The sequence below is a fragment of the Corapipo altera genome, unplaced genomic scaffold, assembly GCF_003945725.1.
Source record: "Corapipo altera isolate COAL_440 unplaced genomic scaffold, ASM394572v1 178, whole genome shotgun sequence".
NCBI lineage: Eukaryota > Metazoa > Chordata > Aves > Passeriformes > Pipridae > Corapipo > Corapipo altera.
In genome coordinates this window covers 145,790-169,589 of record NW_020884983.1, presented here as the reverse complement: position 1 = coordinate 169,589, position 23,800 = coordinate 145,790, and the positions used below count along the sequence as shown (strand labels likewise).

Below are 23,800 nucleotides of genomic sequence, written 5' to 3'. Positions count from 1 at the left end.
AATCAAAGTAAATTAAAATAAAAGTAAAATAAAATAATATAAAATAAATAAAGTAAAATAAATGGATGCACATCTGCAATTTGTAGGGAGATAAACACCACAACTTGTCAGCACCACTGCTCCAAGAATTCCCCAGGAGTGGGCTGTTTAAAGTGATATTTTTAATTACAAGGGATATAAAGGCTCAGGATAATGGTTCTCGTGTTTGAGCACAGAACTCCAGTTCCAGACAGCGTTTCACTGCTCATTTGTACAGAAAACGTGTTCAAAAAAGGTGCTGAGGCAGCAGAGAAGGCTCCTGGCTCTACATCTTCCTCCACAATTGATAGTCTGAATAAAACCCTTCTAAATAATTATGAAATACCGTTTTTAGGGAGCGTTTGGCGGCTGATTTAACGAAGGGTGATTTGCAAGGCAATCACTTCTCCCCGGTGCCGTCGGAAAAACACACATAAAGCATCAGGAACCATCTCCAGTTAAAGCCTGGCTTAACACCCGGCAGTATTTCATGCTCTCAACTGGTTTATAGCCCAAAAATCACACACAAAAAGGCAACAACTCCTGCTTTTCTACAGCCCCGTCGTTAAGAACTTCAACCCTCTTGAGTTAATGCCCGGAGAAAATTTATATACTTGTAACTTTTTGTAAGAGGCTGAGTAAATCCTGATTTAGGGATCTCAGGGGATTTGTGTCTCTTCGGAGAGGCAGAAGGAGAATTTGGGTGGTTTTGTCATCGTAGTTTCATTTTTAGGTTCCACCATAAGACGACATTTTGGGCTGTTTTATTCCCCAAGTCACTTTAATCACAATAATGTTCGTGGCACGTTCCACCTAAATCAGATCCTGTTCAACCTCAACACAAACCCACCACGATTCTCAAGGAGCAGCTGCACCAACAGACACAGTGAAAAGAAATTTGTGAGCCAATTCCTGTTAGATTTTGGGGTTTTTGGAGATGTGGGCAAGAGGTAGAGACCAAACGTGATTAAAGCCTCCGTTCCAACCGTCTCTGAAGGACATCTCCAGACCAAAGCCAAAGGGAAAACACTTGATCTCACCAGAATAATGTTTGCTTCTGTGTTACACTTTATTCCTCTCCTTTCCCCTATCAAAGCAGGGAACGTGGGGTTTTATGTGGCATTTGTTATTATACAGCTTTTGAAGGAGCTTTGAACTGGAAGATTAAGAAGAGGAGAATCTCCATGTGAACACACCAAGCGTCTCAGTGCATTCTTCAAGATAGATCCAAGTGTGTTTATCCCATATCTGGGAGGAAACCTTGTCCTCTGCAGATACAGAAGAGCCCAAATGAATCCAAAACCTGAGCTACTGGTCCTGGTTTAGCCCAAATTCGGATGAAGAAGAGTTCAAACATCCTGGCTGTGATGGCACTCCAACCACCGTCACCAAGGAAACAGGAGGGAGCGCCCAGCCAGGACACCACACTCATCCAACAGTTCTGGGGGAGCATCACAAGCACCATGGAAAAAAAACAACACAGTAATTTGAAGTGTTTAGTTCATCCTGGACACTCAGAGAATCCCAGAATGGGTTGGCAGGATCTCTGGAGTTCACCTGGTCCAACCCCCCTGCTAAAGCAGCTTCACCCAGAGCTGGTGAAGGTCACGTCTAGGAGGGTTCCGGGAAGAAATTCTTCCTTGGACATCAGGAAGAATTTCTTCACAGGAAGAGTGATCAGATATTGGCAGGGGCTGCCCAGGGAGGTTTGGAGTCCCCAGCCCTGGAGGTGTCCAAGGAAGGCCTGGCCGTGGCACTCAGTGCTCTGGGCTGGGGGACAAGGTGGGCATTGGGCACAGGGGGGACTTGAGCATCTTTGAGGTCTTTTCCAACCTCAGTGATTCTGGGATTCTCTGAACCATGGAGAGTGGAAAGTGGTCTTTGTACTTTGAGGGTTTCACCTCAAACTACTTATTTTCCAACCTGCAACATTTCCACAACTTGAGTTCCCTGAATCCCATTTGCCACCTTCCTAAGGGGACAACAGGACAGGACAAGAGGGAACGACCTCAAGCCGTGCCAGGGGAGGGTCAGGTTGGACATCAGGAGGAACTTCCTCATGGAAAGGGTTGTTAAACATTGGCAGGAGCTGCCCAGGGAGGTTTGGAGTCCCCACCCCTGGAGGTGTCCAAGGAAGGCCTGGCCGGGACACTCAGTGCTCTGGGCTGGGGGACAAGGTGGGCATTGGGCACAGATGATCCCAGAGCTCTTTTCCACCCTCAGTGACTCTGATCCCACAGTTTTGTACATCCCCAGAGAAGGAGTCTCCACAACCCCTCTGGGCAGCTCTTCCAGTGCTTTGTCACGCTCAAACTAAAGAAGTTTTTCATCCTATTCAGATGGAACTTGCCGTGTTTCCGTTTGTGGAATCACTCCTTGTCCTGTCACTGGGCTCCAAGGACAAGATTCCAGCCCCATCTCTGACACCTCCCCTCGGATACTGATGGACACTGATGAGATTCCCTTCTGGAAGCTGAAGAGCTTCAGCTCCCTCAGCCTTTCCTCCTAAGGAAGATGCTCCAGTCCCTTCATCATCTTGGCAGCCCTTCCACGGACCCGCTCCGGTCATTCCCCATCTTTCCTGAACCGGGGAACAACAGGACAATACAAAGCAAAAACAACAGGAAAAATCATTTTTCAATTAAAGAATGACTTACAATTAATAACTGACATTATTATCAGGCCCAGCAAGGCACGTGAAGGCTCCACTCTCCAATCAGAAACTGGAATTTAAAATTTAGAAATGTAAGAACCACACCAGAAAGATGCTCTGATGGGCCAAGAACTCTTGTTTTCTGTATCTCCAGAAATCTAAAAACCCACTCTAAAGAAAGGAAAGATAAAAACTCTGCTGCACTCGAAGTTTTCGTCCTCTGCAGATCCATTTTTTAATTAAGTTCAAGAGGAGAAAACTGTTCTTTTTACCATGTGGATTTATGACACGGGATTCTCGCCCTGCACAGCGTGACCCAGGCCAGCCACAATAACGAGATGGTTTAATTTAATTCTGAATCCAGAATCCCCCTCCTTTGTTTACTTCAAAATACCCATTTCTGTTCTTCTTGAAAAAACACCTGCAGGTGTTAATTAAGGAAAAAGCACCTTTTAATTCACAAACAACAGCAACACACTGAGATAAAGCTAAAAAAAATATTAGTTTTGTGCTTTGATGGCCACTCCATGGTTTATTCTACATTAATCAAGAGTCTATAAAAGCTAAAATTGGCAAACAATAATATATTGAAAGACAGACAGAGAAATGGCATTTTCAGCCCTTATTTCCGGATATTGGAAATTTATTGCGCCATCAAAGCCTAAAACATTTTCCTTTTGCTATTTTTTCCAGGGAAATCATTACTTGCCAGTTGTTTTATCTTTATTACAGTCTCCAAGCTGCACAATCTGATGGATCTGTGGCGTTCCAAGATAAACTCACTCAAGCCTCAAGCGTCAACCGTGTCATTTTTCATTGCCTCCAAGCAAGTAAAATCCAAATATTTCCTGTTCCAAAGCCCCCACCAGCAGGAAAATCATCCCGTGCTCTACGAATTAAGGAAAAACCCAAGGAAGTATCAGTTTTATGGTACCCAAAAACTTACTCCAAGCAGAGACAAAATACAAGATGTTTACACTGCAGAGGGTTCACCAGGTTTTTTTTTGCTTCCTTGGACACCGGCGAGTTCATGAATGATTTCTGACAGGCTTGCACAACATCCCAAAATGTTTGGAACAATCCAGCTGCAATATTAATGAGGGAATAACGGCTCTGAGTGCTGAGTTTCAATATTTAATGAGCACGAGGCTGGACGTGCCGCGGAAAGGCGCGGCTGGGAAATCACGGGAGCTGCCAAGGGATTGGAAAAGACGTCAGGAAAACAACTGGAAGCTGCAGTGAGGCCTGAGAGGTGTGAAATGGGAGATCTCTCCCGCTTGGTTTCTCGGGGCTGATGGTTCACCCGACTGCAAAGGCAGAGAAATCACCTCGAGTTCACCTGATTCTGCAAAAATATAACTCAGGACAGGGATAGAGAAACGAATCGTCTCAAAGGCGTGTCCTTCACCAGAGTCTCAGGCAACTCCAAAAACTTCTAAACTGAAGTGATTTTCTACCACTATTTACTCATTAAAAACATTATTCTCTTCTCACATAAGACTCTGCACACTGCAGGTGACAGGAGCAGCAACCACATTCTGAACACCCATCCGAAAATTCCATTTCTGAACGTTTCAGATCGTGCAAATATTAAGAGAAAATATCATTTTTCTGCATCGTGGTGTAAAAAAGGATGTTTTGCCTTCGATTTTTTCGTGCTCATATTGCTCAGCCTGGAGCAAAGGAGGTTCAAGGGGGACCTTCTGGTTCTGCTACTCCCCGACAGGAGGAGGGAGCCGGGATGGGGGTCAGGCTCTGCTCCCAGGGAACAAGGGACAGGAGGAGAGGGAACGGCCCAGGAAAGGTTCAGATGGGATATTGGGGAAAATTCCTTCATGGAAAGGGTGGTCAAGCATTGGAACAGGTGGAGTCTCCATCCCTGGAGGGATTTAAAATCCGTGTGGATGTGGCACTTGGGGCCGTGGGTTAGTGGTGGCCTTGGCAGTGCTGGGGAATGGTTGGGCTCAATCCTAAAGGATTCCAGTCTAAATTATTCCACGACTCCACAACTGTCAGTTTGAGCTTCAAAATCATGGAATATAAACTCAAAGAAGGAACAGGCAGATCCTCAAACCCAGACTTATCATCATTTCCTTAGTGCTTAATCCAACGCTGTTCAAACGTGACACGGGCCCAAATTCCTCCTCACTTTCTGCACCACCACAAGCACAACCAAAACTTGCCAACAAATTCATCTCAACTGGCCAAGAACTCCATGACTATGGCTGGGAGAGAGAAGAGTTCACCCTTGGGAGTATTCCTGCACTTCTTATGATGAAGTTTAACAACTCCACTGCTTTATTCCACATCCACTTCTTCCTCAAGGTGACCGTGCCTCCTTAACATTTGCCACACACACACAGAATTTCACACTTGGCTCCTTATAAATATTGCTGAAAACAAAGAAGTGAACATCCCATCACAGGCTCATCTTTGGTCAGTCCCAAACTGTCTTACAGCTCTTCCATTGGTTTGGGACGTGTCCTAAAGCAGGAAGGAGGATGACAAGATATCAGGTGCTTTGCTTTATTCTTTTCTTTGGCAGAACTCCCACCTGGAGTTGTGTGTTCAGCTCTGGGATCCTCAACACAAGGAAGATGTTGACCTGTTGGAGCAAATCCAGAGGAGGCCCTGGAGCTCCTCCATGGGCTGGAGCCCTCTGCTCTGGAGCCAGGCTGGGAGAGCTGGGAATGTTCCCCTGGAGAAGAGAAGGCTCCAGGGAGAGCTGAGAGCCCCTTGCAGGGCCCAAAGGGGCTCCAGGAGAGCTGGAGAGGGACTGGGGACAAGGGATGGAGGGACAGGACACAGGGAATGGCTTCAAAGTGACAGAGGGCAGGGTTAGATGGGATATGGGGAAGGAATTGCTGGCTGGGAGGGTGGGGAGGTCCTGGCACAGGTTGCCCAGAGAAACTGTGGCTGCCCCTGGATCCCTGGAAGTGTCCAAGGCCAGGTTGGAGCAACCTGGGCTAGTGGAAGGTGTCCCTGCCCATGGCAGGGGGTTGGAATGAGATGATCTTTAACCCAAATCATTCTGTGATTCCATGAAGTTTGTTATCCAACCCCAGAAAACACTGGATAAAAGACAATTTATCTTGGATAAAACTATGTCCCACCTTGTCCCACGTAACCATTTCTTTCCACTGCCTGAAATTCCCCCCCTCCAAACTCCAGACTTGTCACATCACCCAAAGAGAGTCCAAGCAACACCTTGCAGCAGAACACACTCATCCATCTTCCTCTTCCAGCTGCCTTCCAACCTCAGCAAAACATCTGCCAACTGAAAAATCCTTGCTAAAGGCCACGGGATTTTCTGTGCCAGTCCCTCATCAAAAGATCCAAGGCACTGATTTCAAAACTCAGTTGTACACTGAAATTAATTGAATTTATCCACATTTATTTATGGACAGCTCGTGAACACTCAGGGCAACAAGGACACCGACTCTTGCCCGTGGTGGAGTTGGAGATATTCGGGTTGTGGGGGTGTTTTTGGTGTTGGAAGAAGGGGATGAGCAGAAAGGGGGGCAGGTTTTTCGAGGAGATTTTATAATTACACTTCATAAAGCTTTTCAATTATGTGCATATAAATCAGCATTTCTAGATAAAGACAAAACAGATGAGCAGATTTCTACCTTTATGCCCGAGGCACAAAGAGAACCCATGGCAGAAGAGCAAAACTGCTTTCCATCATTTGTGCATGTATTTAGCCATCCACACAACTCCACTTGAAAGTACTTCCCAACTTAAGATCTCTCCTCTTGGGATCTGCAAAGGCAGTCACGGAATTACGACAACATTAATTATCCCTTAAAATGAAGTGACAGTTCCCACATTGTTTTATTATTGTCATTTTTAAATGTTTCTCTGCTGCCTCGACTCGTTTGTTACTTCTCAAAAGGAAAAGAGCTCGGCAGTTTGAAAGCAAAGGTTTCTTTAAAATTGCCCAGAGGGGGGAAAATAGCTTTTTTTTTTCCTCCTTCCTACCCGAATCCGAAATATGAAGCAATATTATTTTTGTGGACGCTCTCGCTGGCTTCAAGCCATTTTCCCATCTCTCCTAGAAAATAACCTGATGGAGATGAAGCTCGGTGCAGGAGTTGGCAGTCGAGATGGCAGGTTTTAAAATGGGAAGTGAAAAATAATCCCTTGAAAATGGGGGGTTTATAAAGGCAGGAGTGAATTACGGCGCCGCTTTCTCCGATTTCCACTTCCCATCTCCGAGATTCATCACTCCACATACTGAGAACTCGGCATAATGGTTTTAATGGGGAATCAGAGCAGTGACAGAAATCTTGGGAGAGCGACTGCCGCTGCCAAATGCCTTTTTTTCCTTCGCTGAAAACACCGAGGGAAGTTGAACAGGTTTCTAAGACACTTTTGATATTTCCCCACCTCATTTTTATGCTTCTTTGGCATTTTGCAGGTAAAAATCACACACTAAACTTCCCTGGGTTTAACAGCTGGATGTAAAAGGCATCATTTTATAGTTAAATCTCTCCTCAAACCTCAAATTCCTTCACACTTTATCTTGGCTTCTCCCCTCACCTGCAGAGGGACAGTCTGAGCCTCCTCATTCTCTCTTTTCCTGCAACAGAGCACCATTATCCCATAATCCTTCAGACCTCAGGAATATCATGGCTGTTGAAGGATAAATCCACTCTTAATCTTTTGCTCTGTGTGAGATCAGACGAGGGGAAAAAATGGTTTGAGGGGTGGGAGGAATAAAACCTAGGGAAGTGATGCCAAAACTCGCTGCTGCTCCACGTTTCCCAACCCTGAGGCTGAAGATAACCAGAAGAAATAGGTTATACACAATAAACTTGAATCAGGGACTATCCTGAGCTGGAAGGGACTCCTAAAAATCGTGGAGTCCAACCCCTGGAATGCTTTGGTTTGTAAATGAAGGGCCCTCAGCAGGGCCTGGCTTTTCCTGATTCGCTCCAGAAAATACACTCTGATACCTGATCCTAATTCCAGAAAAGCCTTCCCTGCAGTCCCAGTTACTATTTTAGCTCCTCCCTGAAGTCTCAATTACTATTTAAGTCCCCTTTCTACCACCTGAAGCTCTTCAGATGTGCAAGAAGGGATTCATGCACATGGACGTGGCCCTTAGTGCCATGATATAGTAATTGGAGTTGGATCAGGGGTTGGACTTGATGATCTTGGAGGTCTTTTCCAACCCAATCTATTTTATTCTATGATTCTATGACATGTCACCTTAGCAAGGGTCACATCAGTCTTTCTTTCCAGTTTCTGTGCAGTTTCTGACTTCCCCTCCCTGCTTATCACCATCAAATATCCAAGTTTCACTCTCTCAAATCAATAACCAGTTGGGTTTTTTTTTTCTGAAACACTGAATACATACTAGGAAAAGGTCGAGATTCCCAGCGTTTGTGAAAGACAAGTCATACTGGATAAAGGTGTCTGAAAAAAAGATGGAATAATTATCCAGAGCCTTGAGAAACGTGGCAGTACCACAGAACCATGGAATGGTTGGGGTTGGAAGGGAACTTAAAGATCATCTCCAAGCCCCCTGCCACGGGCAGGGACACCTTCCACTATTCCAGGTTGCTCCAATCTGGCCTTGGACACTTCCAGGGATCCAGGAGCAGCCACAAGAACAACATGAGTAATGAAGATAATTCCCTCTAAAAGCAGCTTCTCAGTTCTATTTTCCAATATTGACTCTCCCTCTGCAATGTCTCCTTTCCCTGACAAGGTTTCCATGAAGTCTGGCCAGAGGAGTCCAGTTCTGGTGCAACTCTGTCAATTCTTCCCTTGCTAAAGGTGATGATCCCTTGGGTAATTTCCATTTAATTTGTTTTAAAAAAAAAGATTAAACTCTTATTCCTGACCAGTCAAAACAACTACAATCACTGTTACTCCTTCAGAGTATTCCCAGCTTTCTGCCCTGCTGTCAGCAACAGAGAAATGTAGTTTTCCAGCCTGTTTTCACTCTTAATCAGAACACTAGCAAGCGGCAGAAAACCAGATAACAACTCTTTCCAAAAAAAAAGAAGCTTTTTGTCCCCTCATGAGAACAATCCTACAAGAAAAAGCAGGTTTCCCAATTCAACACAGCTGGAAAACCATCATCACTCAGGAAGAAAATAATCCTTTCAGGGGTTTCCTCACAACTGCACCACCCACATGGAACTGAGATCCATTAATATGCTCTTCATAACTTCAGCTCGCTAAAATACAGAATGAATCTCATAAATAAATCAATCCCTTGATTTTTTTTTTTCCCCCCTTGTTCTCCTATGCCAGGAAACCAGAATAAACATGCCATTAAACCAGAGATCAATGGGAAGTTTTAAAACACACACTTGCACAGAAAAGGTCAGGCCCCCGGTATCGATTTTAATGTTGCAATTTTGGTGTGCAGCAGCTTCCCAGAGGTTCCTCTCTGATCCTGCTCTTCCTTCTTCTCCCACTTTATATTCCCCACCGGTGGATTTGTTGCTCTCTTCTGCACAAGTCTACTCCAAGTTTGCTCAGAGCTTGTTAGGTGTGTAAGGCAGCTCTTGGATGCATCAGAGGATCAATTCAACCACCAAGGGATGAGCAGTTATTTACACACCCGGAAAACATTCCTGTTTTCCACAATTGAGAGGGCTCAGGAATACTTACACCAGTCAGAGCAAAGGTCCAATTTACTCAGAAAACCCCCCTCCAACACTTCCCAGCAGATACATGAGAAAAACAGGACACAGAACAAGACATCCTTCCTTCAGGGACAGCTCAGTGCTGGGAAAAGAAACTTTGCTCCCTCATAACATGATGGAAGGGGAAAAAAGGGCTTGTCTGCACAGCAACTTCTTTTATTCAATATATCCAAGTTCATTCCCATGGATCAATCAGAAAAGCAGCTTTAATAAAGCACTGCCAGGAATGTTTGTCCATGAGTTGGATGCAGGAGCAGAGAGATGAGGGAATGTCCCGGCCCAGGGCCCTCAGACATGAGGGAATTTCCATCCATGGACAACGAGCCCCACGCGTCGTGACAGGAGCTTTTAACCTCGGGAACAACTTCCAGTGTTTCCAGGGAGTTTGAAATCACAGGATACCCTGAGCTGGAGGAACCCACAAGGATCATTGATCCAAATCCTGGCCCCAGACACCCCAAGAATCCCACCCTGTCCCACAGAGCGTTGTCCAAATGCTTCCGGAGCTCTGGCAGGTTTGGGAAGTGCCCCCTGCCCTGGGGAACCTGTTCAGTGCCAACCACCCTCTGGGAGAAGAACTTTTCCCTAAAATCCAACCTAACCCTGCCCTGGCACAGCTCCAGCCATTCCCTGGATCCCATCACTGGTCACAGGGAGCAGGGATCGGAGCTGCCCCTCCTGAGGGAGCCGCAGATCCCGGGGAGGTCCTGAGGGAAGAAAATCCTGTGAAGGTTCCTTATTATTTGTGGGAAAATGGAAGTTGCCACCTGGTTTTCACCCTGATCCAGAAATTCAGAGCAGCTTCATGTTCTCAGCACAGAAAGTTTGTAACCAACTCAATCCCACAGAGTTGAATAAACATGAAAAAACATTTGGGAATATGAGAGATCAACGGGTGCAGGATTTTGGACACATTGTCCTAAATCCAGGTCTAACCCCCTGTTTTATGTATAATTATTCAACTGTTAAACCAGAGCTGCAGTTCCTGTATTGTCAGGGAGCTGAAGGCATTAAAACACAATTTAAGAGTGTTTTTTCAGCTCTTAATCCCAGAAATAAGAACAGACCTTCACTGTAGATAGCGAGAGGTAAGAGGAGCCCATCTGCACTGGGGATGTATGTGTGAATAAATAATTTAGATAGAAGTTAAAATTACAACTTCCTTCACAGTCCTGAAATGAGGAAAACACGTTTTGCAATCAAATCAAAATGTGGTCACACACTGCACACAGAAATCAGCCATTAGACAGTTGGAATCACACAACAAACTGTTGAAAGCTTCAGATATTTATATGTTTAAATGTTATTTCACTTCGAGACTGGAAAAAAACAGTATTTTTGAGAAAAAAACCCAATATTTTTGAGGAATGAACAAGAATGTAAATATTCAAAATACACCACCTATGGTAAAACAATCCACAAGAGGAACGTGGAAGTAAAAGAACCTTAATTTTTTTGTCACAAGTGCCTTGAAAGTAGTGGGTTATCAAATGAAATTGTTAATATATTAGAAGTAGTTCTAGTTTTGTTCTGTTTTCTAATGTTGCATTAATGTGTTTGGGGTTTATAACACAAATTAATTATTACAGGTTGTATTTTGTGTTTGTATCACCCAGAACACTCTGTACAAGCAAGACAAAATACCTGAACACTCTGTATTCTTTTAATGTTTTTAAAACATGAACCTCAACCAGAATTCAGCCCATAAAGACCTTAAAAATTACTTAAGAAAAACATCTTTTAAAGTCGTGTCATACAACACCAAAAAGCCTCTACACTCTGTTTGAAAGGTATTTTTATTATATATCATTATTTGTTTTCTTTATTACTCATTTATTTATTATTTTTATTGTTTTATATTTATTTTATATTTATTTTATATTAGTTTATTATTTTATATTTACTTTTATATTTCTTTAATATTATTTATTATTATTTCTAGAATTATATATATTGTGTAAAAATTATAATTAAAAAATCCTCGCCGTGGCTAAAAAAAAAATCGACTAAATAAATTAAATAATTAAATAAATCAATTAAATAAATAAGGCAAAACTAAAAACTGCCAACAAGACTTGATATTTGGGGTTTTTTAATCCTCTTTATTAATTTATTTGGATGCTTTTAAATTCCAAAAGCTCTGATTTTTCACCCTCATTTTAAGACAACGAGAAGATGTTTTGATCTGGAGCATCTTCCCCATTAATCCTGAGTCAAAGAGAGGGAAGACTTCCAGCATTATTCCCTAAAAATATCATCTCTCTGACAACCTTCTCCCTCCCTTTCCCAGCCTGGGATAACTGAATTATGGAAAACTGAACGGAAGGGACTGAAAAGCGTCAAATTACAAACTGCTGACGCTGCAAACCAGACATTTCTGTATTTTAATCACATTTAACTCCCGTTTTGAGCGGCCAACACGAAGCTCAAATACAACCCAAGTTTTCCTGTCAGAGCCCAGTTCCAGAGAGAAGAGATTTCACTGTAATTTATTGATTTCCTTTATCGTTGATGCCAAAAAAAAAAGAGAAAAGCCTGATTTTTTTTTTTTTTTTCCCTGGGACATTATAGAGTCCTATCTAATTATATACTCCATCAACCAAACTCAATTAAATAATAATATGATGATGTGGAGGAAACCACTCAGATATATGCAGGCAGTTTAAGTAGTTCTAATTACATTCTAATATTTTTTAATCCATCATAATGAGCTTTTCTTCCCATTCTCAGAGCGGGGGACAACGTGTAAGTTAATATTTATATTCAGTTTGTCATTATCTGTTTGTGTTAATCACTGAAAATATAAATAAACACACTAATGGACTAATAAGTCCACTGAGTTCACCAGGCACCAAAATCTATTTCCAATTTAAATGGGAATTTTTAATTGCTAAGAATGGCTTTCAGTTCACTCTTAAAAAACAAGCTTAAGAAAGGAATGTTTCAATAGATAGAAATTATATCCAAGATTTTTCTACCAGGAAACTGTTTTTAACAAAGTATTTGCCATGTTCAAAGCAACCAAACTGTACCAGCAAATCCACTCAAGCCCTGCTGCAGCTCCCAGAAATCTCTGGAATTCGTAAAAATGACAAGAATTGTCGTTTTTACTGTTGTTAAAATGTTCTTTTTGGGGTCACAAGGCCCCCACCCCTGCCCTGCTCTGCTGTTTCTGCCTCTGCACCACAAAGTGATGGTTTGGACTCCAAAGAAATCATCAGACTGAGCTTAAAATGCTGCAAAAAAGCCACGCTCAGGAGGTCGGAAGGGATTTAGAGCAGCTCTGACGTGGAAATCCCAATTTATTTGCTCTTTTAACAGGTATTTAATACCAAAACTTGCTCAATATCTCACCTGCCAATGTCTGAGGGCACGAAAGGAAGCAGCTAAATAAAAATAAAAGCATTAAGCACACGTTTAATTGAAATCCTGCCCGTTATTAATGAACCAACCTCCTCTTTTGAGCTTCAGAGTCTCTCCTGGCTCGTTCCAAGGCCAGTTCTTCAGCTATTCTTTTCTTCAGCTCTTCATTATTAACTGCAATTAGAAGCAAAAAATTAGAAGAAAAATGCAATTAAACGTTAACAGAACACAAAAATATTCCCAATTACAGAAACAACTGCATAACACGACGCTTTAGTTTGTTTATTTGCTTTTTTTTTTTTTTCTGTAGAGCAGCTGGAGTGCTTTTTGTGCTTTTAAGCAGCTTGGAAATTTTAGCCCACACGACGTTTAGTTAAAATTCCTTATTTTTTTTTAAAATTACGCTTCTCAAACGGCTTTTCAATTAGTGCAGCCTGTTGAAAATTAAACAACACGCACTATATTTTAAATTAAATGCATTTTTTCTTCAGGAATTATGCCTTTGTAAAGTAAAATCGGGGGGGATGGGACAGAGACATAAATGGTAAAGTCATAAAACGCTGGGTTTTATTCATACAGAAGCAAAGGAAATGTCTTTGTGTGAAGAATCAAGTATTTTCAGCTGCATATTTTACCCAACAAAGCACTTACAACATCCTACATATCCAGGTTTCTAGTTCCTATTGTTAGATAAGGATTTTGCCTCAAACCCTCCCGATTTTGTTTAAACAAGCAGACGAGAAAGGAATATTTGCTTCCCTTAGGTTGTGTCAGATGAATTAATGAAAGCCTGGCGAAGAAATGAAAAAGAGAATATGAATTGAGTTTTCCACACAAAGGTAGAAAAGTGGGAGAGTCACCAATCCTAGACAGACACCTATAAAACTACCAAAATCCACGGAAATCCTGGAATAAAGCTCTGCCTACACCAGCTGAAACTCTGCCTGACTCTGGAATTCCAGGACGGGCAAACAGGTACTTCCCTCATTCCCATGAAGTTCAGACCCCACCCTAAGGAAGCACAGACATCCCACCCCAAAACACCCAGAACTTGAGCAAAACCAAAAAATGCTGAATTTCAGGAGGTGAAACAACCCCCTGGAGCAGCAACAAAACCTCTGCTGAGGGGGCTCGAACCCAGGGAAGGAGATTTCCTCGACCTCCTCCCCAGGAGCTGGATTTATCCACAAATATTGGTGTGAAACAAGGCTGTGTTCTCGCTCCAAACCTATTCACAGTCTTTTCCAGCAGGATGCTCCAAAGGGCCACAGCAGACCTCGAGGATCAGGATGGGATCTACATTTGATACCGTACTGATGGAAGCCTCTTCAACCTGAAGGCCCACACCAAGACCCTAAACCATCTTGTCTGGGAGCCGCTCTATGCTGATGATGCCGCCCTTGTCGCCCACACAGAAGCAGCTCTGCAGTGTTTAACATCCTGCTTTGCAGATGCTGCTGAGCTCTTTGGGCTGGAAGTCAGCTTAAAGAAGACAGAAGTTCTCCATCAACCTGCACCTCAGGAAGTCCTCCATCATCCCCATATCACCATTGGTGAATCAGAGCTCAAATCAGCCCAGCAGTTTAATTACCTAGGTAGCCTCATCTCCTCGGACGGTGAGATTGACAGAGAGATAGACAACAGGTTGGCAAAGTGTCCTAGTTGGGACAGCTGAGACCAGTTCATCACTGGATGGGTGTAACCCAAAACTGTGTGTTCTAGAGCCTTCCATGCCATTTCCCAGAAACTGTTACCAATGAACCATTTACACCATCTGCACATAGAGCCTGACTCCTCAGGCCGTAAACTAGGTGCTAAGAGGCCTGTGAGATAGGAGTTGCTCTTGTCCTCATGCCCATCGAGGAAGCCCCCACCCTGAGGGAGGTACTGAGCATTCCTGCCTGAACTGGAGGATATATAACCTTGGAGTCTTGGGACCCTTTTAACCACTCGTGGGATCCAGAGGAAGACTGCAGACCACCACTCTCGACCAGACTGCAGATCACCACTTTTCAACCAGACTGCACCAGCACTCTCACCAACAGGTTTTCCCCTCTCCTTTTCCTTTGGACTCAGGGGGCCCAAAGAACACCACTCTGTTCATGCCCCAAGGTGCTGGGTTATATATTTGAGTTTTGTAGGTTAAAACCAGTTGTTTGTCTGTATAATCGTACTTATTGTATTATTTTATTAAATTGTTATTCTGACTTATAATATCTCTTTTGAGTTGAGTTCATTTCCCCTGCTGGTTTACCTTTAAACCAGCACACAAAGGCATAGAGAGCTTTTGGAAAACTCCATAAAAGAGTTTGGTGTAATAAACACTTGAAGAAAAGTACCAAGATCAGTGTTTACAGAGCCATAGTGCTGTCTGCTCTCTTACATGGATCTGAATCATGGGTCATCTACCACCACCACCTGCAACTCCTCGAAAACTTCCATCAAACATCCACTGGTCAGATTATGTGACCAATCCATCTGCTCTAGAACAAGCAGCAGTCACAAGTATTGAGGCCATGTTGTTAGAACACAGCTGTGCTGGGCAGGGCACGTCTCAAGGATGAAGGACCAACCACCTCCTCCCTAAGATCTTGCTCTATGGTGAACTCGCCACCAGCTGCTGCATGAGAGGAGCCCCGAAGAGGAGATACAAGGACTGCCTGAAACAACATCTCAGCCTTGGCCATATTGATCATCAAAACTGGTCTACTCTGGTCTCCAATCGAGAGGTCTGGAGACACCCCATCTGTAACGCTGCTGATGCCTTTGAGAAAGCAGCAGGATCACTCTCGAGGAAGAAAAGACAACGCAGAAAGAACCGTGTCTTGCAGAATTTACCACCGTCAGAGACTGAAATGTTTAATGATTTATGCATTCTAGGAGACTTTTGCAGGCTTTTGACTCGCATTTCGGATGGACAGTTGGGCCCATCCCTCCCTCCAGTGCTGAAGGTGTGAAGCCCTGAAAAGGCAAGAGTCGAGCTTGCAGGCTTTTGACTGCTGCATTATACCTCTGATGGGCAATTGAAGGTGTCAAGCCCTGAAAAGACAGGACCTCTGATGGCCCATAACAGCCCATCCCCCCCTCTGCCAATCTAAAAAAAAGGTGGGAACCAGGCCAGACACAGACAAACTCTGTGCAGGGCCCAGGGAGAGGTTGGAGGCTCGAGGCATGGCCCGTGACACTGACCATGGATATAATAACTCATAACTTCTTGGAGTGTGGGTGTGGCAGGAAATCTGCAGTATATGAGAAAACTGTGGTTTAAACATGTTTCAAAATGGCTTTTTGTAGTCTCTTTGCTAACTCATGCCTTCTTCTTCCCGACACCCCCTGTGAAGGACTATTGTCTCCCATGCAGGAATGTCCTGGGAAGATGTCCTAAGGTGTTCTCATTGGCCCCTTTTAACCCCTTCCTATTGGTTGTTAACCCCTTCCTGCAACCTGTAATCGGTTACTCTGTGAATCCTCCTAACCCTATAAATGTAACCCCCCAACAATAAACTCTCTCTTGCCTCCTTTCCACGCTGGTGTGCTGTCTCTGTGCCTGCCATGGAGCCACGTGGGTGGAGAGAGGGGAGAGCACCTCTCCCCTCCAGGCTCAGGACCTGAAGAAACCCCTGGCGCTGGAGTCTCCCCCCCCATCCACTCAAGCCGTCAGAAATGGTTCCTCAGATGGAAATGGAACTAGAACTGAGATGCTCCACACCACAGGGGGATAGAGATCCAGATGTGGGGGCTTCCCTCTTTCACCCCTAGCAGATCAAAGCCACCACTTCAACTGACAGACATGGAAGCTGCAACTACCAAGTTCCATCGCTGGACCCCGTGGGTGGTGACTACAGACATCTGTCCACTCTAAGCTTTTCTTTCCCTCACTCTCCCTTAGCCTTATCCTGTCCTTCCTTTCTCTCCCTTATGCATTTTCCCCTCAGGGGTTATCCCTGTGATATATAATCTAGATGACAACACCCAAAACGCTGACGTACCTGTTCAAACAAAATTGTTAAAATAAACCCTACCTAGATATGTTTTCAGACGCCGATTATTCGGTGTCGTTTCACTCTAATCCACCCCAAGGGAATTATTGATAAGAACCTGGGTTACCCCTCTCCCCTTTTTCTGGGGCGGGTCGTAACAACCACCTGAGCAATCTTTCTGCTGTGCCTTTTGCAACCAGTCGTGCCTGTCTCGTATCGGCCTCTTTAGACACCAACGCGCTTGTAACAAACGTGGGGAGAGCCCTTCCCAAATCTTCGTTCACGAAGCCCAGCCATGATGATTATCCCAAAATCATTATTCCCCGTTCCCACAATGGTTTCACGGAGCCCAGTGTGCAATTCGTCTCATCCCGAAGCAGTCTCGGAAAACTGGGAGTTTTATGAATGGATGAAGCAGCTCCATCAAGTTTATGGGAGTCTCAGCCAAGTAATTCAGTTACAAACGTCTTAAGGAAAGCAGAAGGAATCGATATCCTGGAATCAATCTCCAGGGAATGCTGAGACGACACAGAGGGAAAAATGGGGGGGACACTTGAGAGAGCTCAGCCTAAAAATGTAACAAAACAGGTGCAAATCCCGAGGTGAAGATGAAACTTTTCCCACATCGCCGCCACAAACCCGGCTGGAAAAGCAAAGCCCTGTTTTATTGGGAATATCTGGGCTGGCAGCAGCATCAATATCTTGTTGAGCAGCATCTGCATCACGAAATTTATAGTTCTGGAGTGCAAAAAAAATGAGTACAAGAACTCCAGCAGACCATGGAATGGTTTAAGTCGTAATGAGAAAAGAAAAGCCAATAAAGACATTTGCCCTTAACAATCAATTAAGTTGCTCATTGATCAGCCAGCTACTAATAGGGAATAAAAGTGGAGCTATAGATCATTCAATAGAATTATTGTAAGATACAACTGGGGAGCTCCCAAATGGGAACTTTGTGGTGTTTCAGTTAAAAAAGCTGCAGTTCTACGAGGAGGAGGGATTTGTTCCAGGGGGAAGAAGCATTTAAAAGGAGAAAAGTTAATTTATTGCAAAAGAAGACTGTAGATAAATGAATCACATTTCTCTGATGGCAATTTCTGCTCAGACTCCAGGGCAATAAAACAAGACTGTTGACTGTTGAAGTACTGGGGAATGTCAGAACCTGGGGGGTGCAAGACTGCTAAAATATTCATATATTAATATAATTGTATTAAAAATTAAATTAAAATATTTTTTTTAGCCATTCCCACCTCCATCCCCTTTAATATTTTAAGTTCTTCAGGGTGCTGATGCACAGCTCCCATCACAAACCACTGTGGAGATTTGATATTTCTTATCTGTCCACCTATTCCTTTGGAAACGTTTGAAAGATGTGATCCTTCCCCCCCCTTTTATGCACAGGTTCAAACTTCAAAAAGGCTACAGATAAAATAACCATTTGTTATTATTTAAACCATTTTTATTATTATTATTTATCATTTTATTATTTAAACCATTTTTTATACACTGCAAGGGCACGTATTTGGTTCAGGTAATTTCCCCTCCCCCTACAAACACGAAAAGGGAAATTCAGATCCTTTTGTATTTAAAGCTTTAAGTCCTGAAAGCAAGAGGACAAAAAGAGCCAAGGATAGATCTGGAGAATCCATAGATTACATCCACTCTGTGTCTGTTGGTCAAAACCCGGGATCACGCCCAGAGAAATAGAAGAGAGGAATTTCAGAATAAAAGTTACAGCATTTTTACTCCAGTTTTCTGTTAAATTATTCCTGATGGCATCATGTCTTCAGATGGACCTGAAGGGTGAAAGGATGGTGTGGTGAAAAGGAAAGTTTCAACACTTTTCCCTTTCAGTCTTTTCCAGACAAGGAAGAGACCAAGATTCCACCCAACAACCTGAAAAAGGGCTTATTCTGCCACCTTTTTAAAAGGCCAGGAGCCCTGATTTCTGTTAAAAATATATTTATGAAGAAAAAGAACACGCAAAGCCATTTGATGAAACCTTTGTGTTTATTCTCCTACTTGGGCTTCAGCATCAGACAGGTGAGAAACCAGAAAGCCAATTCCATGTTTCCCAGGTCCAAAAAGCTCTGGAGAGTCACAGGGACAACTGAGGAGGGCAGAGGAGAGAAGGGCCCTGAAGAGCTTCTCATTCCCAGCAAGTCCTGAGGGCTCAGATATATAAAATGTGCTCCAGTTTGGAATTCCAGGAGCAGGAGCAGGGAAAAGACAAGACAAGACACGATGACAACAATTTTTGAGGAGCCAGCAGCAATTTTAGCCCTCAGGTTGGTGCACAAGGGCAGGTGCAGCTCAGCTGCTCCCATACTATTTGACTCCAACTCCTCTGCTCTTTCTCATCCCAAGATCCAAATCCACAGCTTTTTCCTCTCATTCTAAAGCAGTTGCCTCATAGAAAAAAAAAAAAGAAACAATCAGCAGGATATCAAGATTTCAGCAGTAAACAACCCACCTCGGGGAAAGCAAGACACCTGCAGCCTCCAAAATGTGAGCCTGAGAAACCAGGAATGGGATATGGACAAATTAATCAAATCACTTCCAGCCTGCAGAGCTGGGAATCTGCCCATTAGCCTCTCATTTGCAAAAAATCATTAATGGAAGCAGCATTTATTAGCAGGCAGCTTCAGTGAATTCTCTTGAAAGGGCAGGTGCATTAAGTTATTAATGAAGAGACACTTAGGTTTGATACAATCAAAGGCGTTTTAGGAAATGCTCAGATAAATGATATGCAGAGAATGAATTTACAACCAAAAAAAAAAAAAAGGAAGAAAGAAAATAAACTAGATTATTTAAGTTATTTAGTTAAAGTTTTGCTGCTAAAAAACTGTCCAGTGAACAGGGGATCCTTCAGAAAGCAACTTCTCCGAGGGCAGCACGGAACCATATGTGACCCCCCCCAGGACATCTGACCATCCTTAAGAGATAAACATTGGATTTTATGGAAAAAGACTTCCCAGGATGGAACAGCACAGCCCCTCTGGGCAACACATTTCCATGGCTGACTGACCTGAGGGCAAAAAAGCTTCTCCTCCCAGGTCCAAAGCACTCATTTCCCGTGTGCCTGGGGTTTATTGTCGGGAACCACCACGAAGGGATTGGTTCTGTCGCCTCAGAAACTTCCCTCCTGGAAGGACACTTCCAAGCCTAAACAATTCCAGGTCCTCCAGCCTCTCCTCTCGAGTTCCAGACCTCCAGCCAAGGAGCTCTGCAGAGTGTTTGGGGCTAAAACTTCTGCCTTCAAACCAACAAGGAGATGCCCCATCCCTGGAAGTGTCCGAGGCCGGGTCGGACGGGGCTTGGAGCAACCTGGGATAGTGGAAGGTGTCCCTGAAAACACATTTTGGGTTTGGGTTGCAAGGGATCTTCAAGATCATCTCCTTCCAACCCCCTGCCACAGGCAGGGACAGCTTCCACCAGAGCAGGTTGCTCCAAACCCTGCCCAGAGTGGCTTTAAATAAACTATAATAACACCAAAAAAAAAGCAGCTCTTGGTTTCTATTCATCCTTCCACCACACAGGGTTAGAAAACTCCAGTGAAGCTGACAGGGCAGCACTGAAAAGATCTTTATTTTTGTACTATTTTTTTTGCAATATTTGAAATGTAAAGGTAAATTAAAAAGAGGAGGGAAAAAAAAAACCCAAACCACCAAAGAACAGCAACGAGGTGCACGATCTATAAAGTGGAGTTGGAGAACACAGCTCCAAGGGATGCACTGAGCAGCAACAGGAACAGGAAAGCTTCTTTTAATGCTGGAAAAACTATTTCCCAGTGAATTCCTGCAGCATTTCTTGCAACACTTGGTATTGGCAGCTGAGCATCGGGGCAGGCAAAGCACAGATCCAACAGGGCACTTCTCCAGGATGAACATTCCCCAGCTCCCTCGGGATGAGGAACCTCTCAGGGCTGCCTTCAGCCCCATCCTCTGTCCCAGCTGCTGGCAGGGCGAGTGGAGCTTGGAAAACATTCCAGTTAATGAAGATGTCAGGGGGAAAACCCCTAACTGTGCATTAGGAGCCATAAATATTGAAGGAGGAAGCCCACACGGGCAGCCTGGTGCCTTCCCAACCTCAACCTGGGGGCTCACACACATATTTAAAGGTCTTCCACACTTTTCCCACCCACATTCCAACTTGAGATGTGCAATATGTGAATATTATAACATGCAAATGCCCTCCATTTGTTCTTTCTGCTTCATAAATGGGTTGGGTCCATACCTAAATTCCACAGGTCACACAAAATACTTCAAAATCAACAGGATGAAATTCTTTCTTCAGGTTGCCCAGAGAAGCTGTGGCTGCCCCTGGATCCCTGGAAGTGTCCAAGGCCAGGTTGGATGGGGCTTGGAGCCACCTGGGATAGTGAAGGTGTCCCTGCCCATGGCAGGGATTTGGAACTGGATGGGCTTTAAGGTCCCTTCCAACCCAAATCACTCTGTGATTTTATGCACAGCAGCCATTTAGATTGAACAGCAGAGAAAAGACAAAATCTCAAATCCCTAATTTAATTTAGAAAGAGCAGCCAACTAGATAAATGACAGGCACTCCAGTAATACACAATAATTTCCACTAGACCAGCAAAAAATTACGTATTTCTCATTCAATTAAACAAGCAGAAAATGCTGTTCCCTCTCCTGACATTCTCCAAGCTGTCTCGAGCATGGAAACAAAATTTGGGTCACCCCTGAACTCAGTTCCTTGAGGTCCAGGCTGAGGTGTCCTGGGAAATCCATGGGGGATGTTCCATCCCCACCTCCCCAGCCACGAGTTGGGTGGAGCTCCAGCTCCAAACTCTCGAGCAGCTCATTCTGACCAGCACCAAACTCACCCTTAAAGGACTCCTAAACCCACAAATTCTCCATAAAGCCACAGAAATATTCCCTGCACGCCAAAGAAAAGAGGGAGATTTCTATTTTTTCAAATCCAACTGTGATTTCAATGTCAATTAAAGCCATAAAAAAACATTTGGTGTGCTCAGATCATGTTCAATGACACCATTCAATCTACCCTTCCTTCCTTAATTATTAGTTTTCCAAGAGCATGGATTTGCTGGGATCAGAACAGAAGAGGAAGCAGGACAATGTTGTAATTCTCAGGGCACCAGTGTACCTGGCATACAATTATTTTTAAAATTTATTAAGTTTCTAATGCTTTTTAACCCTGTAATAGTCAAAATTAGCCTTGCATTCAATGAAAACATAATAGACCATCCCTTCATTCCATCAGCACTAAAAAAAAAAAACCTAAAAGACACTAAAAGAAATAAGTTATGTGCTTTAAAGAGCAGCATTTAAATTGCTGTGGGTTTTCTTAATTAGTCTTTTAAAGAGCGTTCTCAAAAATAAACTCTGTTTTCAGCCTCACGCAAATTTATCCAGCAACTCTTCCCCCTGAAATCCCCAATTCCAGGCACTTCCTCCAATCAGGAATTCAGCACAAGCACAAACCACCTCTCCAAGGACAGAAATTTGTATTAACTGTTAAATATTGGTAATGTGCAGCAATACTTTAACGAGCTCACAGGATAATTAAATACCAAACCAGCACAATTAAGTGTGCATAATTTAAAAATGTTTAATATTTCACTTTCCAAAGGCACTCTTGCATATGTTACATTCTCTGTTTTACAATGTAAATGGGGGCATCAATCAATTTATTCTGATTTAAATTAGAAGTAACAAAACAAACTTAGTTCCTACTAGAGTTGGAACATTTTCCTTTCAACATCCCATCAGTGTTGGAGCTTTAGGAGTAAATCCCAAGGGATTTAGGAGGGGGGACTGGAAAAAAAACAAGGGAGACTGGAAAAAAAACAAGATTAGGAGGTTTGTGTCTGGTTGTACCTGCCTGGGCCTGACAGGGATATTTAACAAGAATCACTCATTTCTGAGATTTGCAACTAAATAAATGTCCTGATTCATTAACCAAAAATCTGGAATTTTGACACAGGAGAAATGTCCTGTCACGGAGGATTTAAATTCCACATTAACAGGTGACAGACACAGGGAAGTTCAAGAGAAGGAACATGAAAGGTGGGCAATAAATCTTGAAATGTGTGACAGGCAGCAAATAAAGTCATTTCCCAGCAATAAGTGGATTGAGTGAAAAAAAAAATGTTAACCAAAAAAAAAAATCAACTAATTTTTCCTTTCTCTAGGAATTCCTGCTGTATTAGGGGGTAAATGGTGGGAAGTTCTAATGGAACTTTTTCGGTTGCTCTCAATGCCTTCAGAAGGCAGAGAATTATTTCACCCAAAGCTTCATAACCCATCCTTCTCCCCCACTTCCAGAGATGGGAAATAATCCTATTTTTTTATTTTATTTCAGCCATAAGACGTTTTTGCCATCCTGTTTATTTGAAACGATTCATAAAAATAATAATTTTAATTAAATGATTAATTATTTACATATTTATTCTATACATATATATTTATTTGTGTATAATTATATTTATTATTAAAAGATGTTATTTATAGATTTGTTATAAAAATATATTATTTATAGATTTATTATAAAAATAAATATTATTATAAAATTATTAATAAAAATAATCATTTTAATTAAAAGCCTTGCACGCCTTTACAAGTCTGTCCCTGCCTTAGATTGGACACAACAGTTGAGAATTTCTGCTTCAGCTGGGTGAGTAATCCCTACTCCACACACACTGGAAGGCTTTTCTTGCTCAGTACAATGGATAAAAGCATCAGGATTCCGTAATTCCACATTAAAAAAAAAAAAGAAAATAATCACATTGTAAGCAATGATAAGAAGGATTTTTATGATTCTCCTTTCAAGAGGATTAAACATGTGGTGTCCCTTTCAGGACAATTGAACTTGTCCAGTTCCTGATCTTTAGGGTTCAGAAGTTTCTTGTAAAGCCATTTTTATCTGACAGGACAGGGACATTTACTGGGATCCTTTTCATCTGCTCAGACAAAATCGTTTCTAAACCCTTTCACCAGATGTATTTCCACAAACTCCTTCCACCACTAGAGAGGCCAGTGAAATAATTATGTATTTTTCCACAGAACAGCCAAGTGAAAGGGTTTATTAACTAAAACATCTCGAGTTCTGCATTGAGAAGGGAATTGCAAAGAATTACC

At 42.9% G+C, this 23,800-nt stretch overlaps 1 protein-coding gene across 1 annotated transcript in view; it reads right to left on the bottom strand.

The window, feature by feature from the left end:
- Positions 1-23,800, bottom strand: part of CHCHD3 (coiled-coil-helix-coiled-coil-helix domain containing 3) — a 147,946-nt gene that overhangs the window by 107,361 nt on the left and 16,785 nt on the right. The window contains exons 3-4 of the mRNA XM_027665974.1: positions 15,109-15,117; positions 12,789-12,873 (exon numbers count right to left, since the gene is read on the bottom strand). Coding sequence (XP_027521775.1) covers positions 12,789-12,873; positions 15,109-15,117 — 94 coding nt within the window. The remainder of the gene's footprint in view (positions 1-12,788; positions 12,874-15,108; positions 15,118-23,800) is intronic.